The following is a 7,492-nucleotide window of genomic DNA, read 5'->3' on the forward strand; positions in this document are numbered from 1 at the left end:
TTCCATCCAATGAAGGTTGAGGGGGGCCGCACTCCAAGGTCAGGGTCAGTGATTGGCCCCCAGGGTCAGTGGTCAGTCACACCCCCACACGGACAGGCTCTCGCACCAGGAGAGGGCCGGGAAAGCTCCAACACCATTTAGCCAGAGCACCTCAGACCCAAACCGGGAGTTGCCCAATCACGTGTGAGAATGGCTCCCCACAGAAAATGATACACTCATACACTGCTGGTGAGACTGCAAATTGGTACAGTCAATATGGAAAGCAGTATGGATATTTCTAAGAAAATTGGGAATGGAACCATCATTTGACCCAGCTGTCCCTCTCCTCAGTCCATACCCAAAGGACTTAAAAACAGCATACTACAGGGACATAGCCATATCAATGTTTATAGCAGCACAATTCACAGTAGCTAAACTGTGGAACCAACTTAGATGCCCTTCCAAAGATGAAAGGATAAAAAAATGTGGCATATATACACAATAAAATATTACTCAGCAATAAAAGAGAAGAAAATCATGGCATTTGCAGGTAAATCAATAGAGTTAGAGAAGATAATGCTAAGTGAAGTTAGCCAATCACAAAAATCAAATGCCAAATGTTTTCTTTGATATAAGGAGGCTGATTCATAGTGGATAGGGAGCAGGAGCATGGGAGGAATAGATAAACTCTAGATAGGGCATAAGTGTTGGAGGGGAAGGGAGAGGGCATGGGGTAATTAATTGTTGGGACCTTTTACCTCCCTTGGGACCGTGGCCATTATTGATTGATGGCTGAGGTGGCCTCATGGGTTCTTCTAGAGCATTTCCGTATACATGACCTGGCTAGATTGGCATTCGTAGGCTAAAAAGCCCACGTGTGGGCTTTTGACCTTAGTCCCGCCTAATGGTTTAATCTGAAATCTGCCTAGGCCCCTTAGTGATAGTGATGTAACTGCTCCTTATTGGTTCTCACTACTGACTCTTCTTACTCCCTCCTATCACTATATAACCTTGTCCCTGACACAATAAAGTTGAGATTGCTGCACTTTCATGGTTGACTCATCTCCCTACTCAGTGTGATTCTGGGCCAGATTGGGTGGCAGGCCGGGTTGCGACACTTACCCTCTTGCTCAGCCCCGGAGACACTAGCTGGTCTAGAAGCGGTTCTGACAGCTGGTGCCTCGGAGATGACAGGCTGATCCTGCCTGTCTCCCACATACCCTTGTCGCAGGGAGTGACAATTAATGATGGTAGAATGTGATGATCATTACTATCCAAAGTACATGTATGAAGATATGAATTGGTGTGAATATACTATGTATACAACCAGAGATATGAAAAATTGCACTCTATATATGTAATAAGTATTGTAATACATTCTGCTGTCATATATAAATAAAAAATAGATTAAAACTCAGAATTATGGCTGCAGAATGTCAATGGCTATAATCAGAAAAATTAAAGCGAATTCAGAGAATACTTGGCAAATGTTGGTTGATGTTTAATAGGTCCTATAAGAGAATCAATTATGTTGAAATCTGGAAAACTTGTAAAAAACAAAAATGTGAGTTAAAAGAACAATGAAATACACATACCCTAAAAAAGGAGAAAGGATGATCAGCATCAGAAAGGGGCCATGTATTTGGTTAATGTTGCTGCAACACAATCTTCCTCCTTATTCTCCCATGTCAGATGCATGCCTCTCTCTAGTCTTCAGCAGCGACTGTTCCTTCTGCCTGACATGTGCTCTCCATGTCCTCATGGGTCTGTTCCTCCACGTTTTCAAGTCTAGCTAAAACTCTATTTAAAATTACAAGACCAATATCCCTACTGCAATCCCCAACCCTCTCCACCTTTCATTTTTCTCCAATGAAATATACGTATACATAATTTACTTATTCTAGTAATTTTCTTCATTTTATGTTGCCCCACCACACATACACATTGAACTGAATTGAATTGACTTCAATTGAGCTGAATTGAACTTCTCTATGTGACAGGATATTTTTTCTCTTTCATTTCCCAAAATATAGTCACAATATCTGATAAGCACTCCATACATGTTCGTTCAATGACACAGATTCAGTCTTAGCACCTGAAATGCCACCTTTCCAATGATAATCATCATGAAACTGACATGTGTTTGAACAACAAATTTGAGCACTCTTATTGTTGGGAAGAGGATATATTGTCCTTCAACAAAGATTCAGGGAATCAAATGGTAGATCTTCTTATTCTAGCTATTATCACAAATTTTATTTCTCTTTAATTATTCCCCAGGAACCTTTTGCAATACCTGGTTATTTAAAGCACAAGAGGAGGTAAGAGCTTATTTCCACAAGCTCTGTATTCCTCAGGGAATGGCTGGGCGTAGGATTTCATTGTGAATAATTAAAATTACAAAAGTATCTTATGTGCTGAAGAAGTACTTTAATAATAACAAGGGAAGGGTTCTCAAATCTCAAAAGACCATGATGTAAGTTAATAAACAGAAAAGGTTACCTTCATATGGGCTTTTATCTTGACCATAAGCATGAGTATTGAAACAAAGGAGCAAAAAAGCTTTTCAAATTTACTCTTCAGAACTCATGGCAGGTTACAAACTGCAGGGTCCAATTCTCAGAAGCCTCTCACATGCTTTCCACCCTCTGGGGTGCTATTTTATTCCTCTCACAGAACTTTCTTCTCAGCACATACTACCACGTGAGTTAAAATTTTCCATACCATACAACAACAAATGTCAACTGTTGTGTATCAGTGAATTTACTGACAAGTGCTTTCTTCTTGCTCTGAATATGTAAATATTTGGTTCAAACAAAATTCAGACACAGAAGCTTAAAATATTAATTTTCTTTATGTTTCAGAGTCTAGGGAACATGTTTCTCTAGCTTCCTTATCATTTTAAAATATTATTGAGTATTGTTTACAAAGAGGCCTGGGAGGTTTTGTGTGAAAATGTGTAACATTTAGAGGTAGACTTATTATCAATATTATCTTGCTGGTTCAATGGAGGAAACGTGGAAATCTCTGATTCCACTCTAATTTCTTATCTGTGCTATCAGTTTCACTAGTTTAACATGTTTAGGTTTTATGTGAAACTACCCTTTTTTAGAAGACAAACCCATTTTGCATCTTTGTGGGGTTTTTATTGGTTTACTATATAACCTTCTTTGGATTGCAACTTTAGTATCCTTGAGAAATGTTACAACAGAAGATTCAAGCAGGGCCAGTATTGTCTTTTATTTAATATATGATGGTAGTAGGGTTTCAATGTCAATGAAGTAAGTAAAGTAGCTGCAGTAGTATCCTGAGAAATTAGGAAAAGAACAGAAGAGAAAGAAACAAATCAAAATGACTTAAATTTTTCGTCAAATGAGTTATAAAGAAATTGAATAGCTACTAAGACTTGTGGGGCAACTAAGTGAATATTTGCTTCGATAACAGATTGCAACATTAATCATATGTAAGCATCCCACAGATAAAGAAATCTTTGAAACATTTTAATATTAATTGTCTCATATTAACATTAAGTTCTGCCTTCTCTCTGCCTATGCATATAATCACAATATATGTATATAATTTAAAGGTTTATAATTTAAATGTGTATAATTTAAACTTGAAGGTAGTGTTTTTCATTTTTAATAATTGATTGGAAATGGGAAAGATTCACCTTGCTGTCTCCAGAATAAAATGACATTCACACTTCCTCCAGTTCTGTACAACATTCTGCCCTGAGAAAAATCATACAGTAATTCAGGATAATGAAACGTTAAGTAAGGATTTTGTTTTAATCTTACTATATGGATCACATCCAATCAATGGAAAATCCATATCCATCAAAACAAACAAAAGACTCTTGTTATTTGGGAAAAAACATCTGTCATATTACTATAATTTCCCACCCATCTTGATGTGATTGAAAAACTAAACAGATATTCAAGTCCCTTGAAGAAAATGTAGTGTTTGCACATAATTTATCCACTTTCTCCCATAAACTTTAAGTCAACTAGAGATAATTTATGATACCTAATATGATGTAAATGGGCAAATGGTTGTTAGACTGTGTCCTTTGGGGAAAAATGAAAAGGAAAAACATCTATGCTTAATACAGATGCAAATTTTTCTAACATTTCCATCTGCAGTTTATTGAAAACACAGCTGTGGAACCCACAGTTACAAAGGGCTGACTGTACCAACAACAGTAACTTCACTTTAAATACTAAATGTGATACCCAAGAGCAGGGTCCTAAGCAAATAAGGCACATAAGAGTTAAACTTCATCTCTGTGACAACAGACTGTGAGGGGGTGGCGCAAGTGAGTGAAGCAAGAAATCATGTTTCAAGGTTGTTTCAACAGAAAAGACCTACAATGGCTATAACAAGTACTAAAGTGTTTTTATACCAAAAGGACGCAAAGGAATAAGCGCAGAAATCAGCTATTAAGAAAATAATATGGAAACTACATGCACACACATACACAAAAACACAACTTCTGTCCATTTCACAATGGTGTTTTTGCTTTGCTTTGCTTTGGCACTAAGGAAAGAACCCAGCAGTGTTTTACCACTGAGCTACATGTCCACACAAGTTTTATTTGTTTGTTTAGGCAGGGTTCTCACTAAATTGGGTAGGCTGGTCTTAACTTGCAATCATCCTGCCTCAGACTCCCAGATCACTGGGATTACAGGCTAGCTCTCTGGCTGCAAAATTGTTCACATTATATATTGTAGTCACTCACAGAAATTTATCTTCTAGTAGCAAGTAGCAGTAGCAGATCTCATTTTCACATTCACATGGGAATAAATCAAAATTTTCTTGTTTTCAAATTTATTTTTTAGTTGCAATTGGACCCTATACCTTTATTTCACTTATTTATTTATTTTTTTATGTGGTGCTGAGGATCAAACCCAGAGTCTCATATGTACAAGGCAAGCGCTCTACCACTGAGCCACAACCCCAGCCCCATGAATCAAAATTTTCAACCAGAGAATCTCAGGTACAAAAGTGCAGGACTCTTCCCCACACCATGCAGTTGAAATCACCAGTCTTGATAGACAAAAAATACTTCTTAAACACCAAACATGCAATGAATATCATATAAAAATCATATATTTTATCCCTGAAAAGTCCTTTTAAACATTTTACAATACCACAAAAAGGCAAAAAGAAGAATATGCCCAGCTTCATTCATTTTATTACCATGAGTCAGGACTTTTGGAATTGTTTTAATGTAACACTTTACTTACTACCATTATCAATATGACCAATTTTAATAAATTATTCTTATATCATGCTTTAGAAACAACTTCTCATATACTGGCCCTATGTAGTAAACATATAGCAACTTACAAAAATGGAGATGAAGCAACCTACCAAATTATAAAGTTTGCACCTCCTTATTCTGGCTTTCTTTCAGTTTGCCACAGTACATTTTTTGTTTGTATTATTATCTGTAACTTACAAAATAAAATCTTACTCTTGAGGAAAAGATGGTGGAGACTACTGTCTTATTGCTTTCAACAGAAACTTGTTTATTATTTAATTCAATTATATTTAAAAGAATGTACCTTAATGAATCCTACATATGTATGTAACTATAATGCACTAATTAAAATAATAATAACAATAATAGATTAGTAGAGCAAAGCAAGAAGTCAGGGGAAGGGACGTACTGGGGAATGAGAGTGATCAAATTATATTATGTGCATATATGAATATGGTATAGTGAACCTATTATTATATATAATTATAAGGCACTTATGCAAGGAAAATAATAATAATAATAAAATAATTTGCTGTTTCCAGGAAAAAAACAAAATCCAACATTAAATGACAATAACCTTTGTCATCTCAGTGACTTCTACACCAATGAACGGGTCCAACCAAGAACACGCACTCTCTGTTACCCATTTCATCCTCATGGGCTTTCCCTCCAGTCCAGAAATACAGCTCCTCTACTTTGGGCTCTTCTCCATAACCTACATTCTGACCCTGATGGGGAACGCAGCCATTGCCTGTGCTGTGAGGGGAGACCGGCGTCTTCACACCCCCATGTACATCCTTCTGGGCAATTTCTCTCTCTTGGAAATATGCTATGTCACCTCCACCGTCCCCAACATGTTGACCAACTTTCTCTCCTCAAGCAAGTCCATCTCTTTTGTGAGCTGTTTTGCACAATTTTACTTCTTCTTCTCCTTTGGTTGTGATGAGGGATTCTTCCTTTGCATCATGGCCTTTGACAGGTACCTTGCCATCTGCCGTCCTCTGCATTACCCACGCATCATGACCAGACAGCTGTGCACTGGCCTCGTCATCTTTGGATGGTCATGTGGGTTCATCCTCTTCATAACCCCAGTTGTTCTCATTTCACAGTTACCCTATTGTGGTCCAAATATCATCAACCATTTTATGTGCGATCCTGTCCCATTGATGATGCTGTCCTGTTCTGAAGACTCTACCACCCAGTTCATTTACTCTGCCTTCAATGCTTTCTTCATGATTGGCACTTTTCTCTTCATTCTTTGTTCTTATGCTCTGGTGATTCTAGCTGTGGTCAGGATGCCCTCGGCAGCGAGCAAACACAAGGCTTTCTCTACTTGTGCTTCTCATCTAGCTGTGGTGGTCCTGTTTTTTGGCTCTATTATGATAATGTATGTTAGCCCTGGATCCAGACACCCAGTGGAAGTGCAGAAAATCATTACCTTATTTTATTCTGTGATAACACCCCTCTGTAATCCTCTAATTTATAGCCTGAGGAACAAGGAGATGAAAGCTGCCCTCAGGAAAGTCTTTGGGACTGAAATACTGTTCATAAAACATAAATCAAACATCATAGCTAACTGAGTTCCTTCTCAACCTACCTAATCAGACATGGTGGAGAACATTTTCTGGAGAATTTAATAATTTTGGTTAGGGAACTGTTAATAAAGACCCTTGTATCCTAAATATTACTCTTTACAATGATGGATTAGCCTTGTTTGAGAAATAACATTGTCTCAGAAAATTCATATAGAACTCAGTTTCTTAAAGGCAGTATAGATACAGTTTGTATTTCAGAATTAGGTGAGCACATAGAAATGCAGTATAGGTCCTATCCTGTTTCCAAACTCATGCTACATGTATTGTTCTTCACTGGTTACCAAAATAGAGGAAAGATTTCTGTATGAAAAATGTCCAGCCATACTGGTGTGATCTTGTCACTCCACCTCCAAAGAACACATGGTTTTACTGTAAGGATTTCAAAACAAAAAAAATTCATAACCTTAGCTAGATGTTAAATAGGAGGTCACATGGCACCCACAATACAGATTAGGAATTTAATCGCTAATTTTTACCCCAAATCGATGCACTAAATGTAAAGTGCTAGGCACTCATCAGGATATCACTCTCCTTGTTAAAGTTAGTGTCATGACAGGTTTGAGGCCATATTCTATTTCAGCGTTTTTGCTTTCAGACATATTTAAGAATTATAATAATCTTCTTTAAATATCTTTTCTTCTTTAAAGTGTATGTA

The 7,492-nt window shown here is 37.2% G+C and overlaps 1 protein-coding gene across 1 annotated transcript; it reads left to right on the forward strand.

The window, feature by feature from the left end:
• Positions 1-5,847: 5,847 nt before the first annotated feature.
• On the forward strand, positions 5,848-6,822 carry LOC143394672 (olfactory receptor 11G2-like). Its single transcript, XM_076849337.2, has one exon. It carries the CDS (start codon positions 5,848-5,850, stop codon positions 6,820-6,822), a length of 975 nt encoding a protein of 324 aa, XP_076705452.2.
• The last annotated feature ends 670 nt before the right edge of the window (positions 6,823-7,492 follow it).

The sequence above is a fragment of the Callospermophilus lateralis genome, chromosome 3 (assembly GCF_048772815.1).
Source record: "Callospermophilus lateralis isolate mCalLat2 chromosome 3, mCalLat2.hap1, whole genome shotgun sequence".
NCBI classification, from domain to species: domain Eukaryota; kingdom Metazoa; phylum Chordata; class Mammalia; order Rodentia; family Sciuridae; genus Callospermophilus; species Callospermophilus lateralis.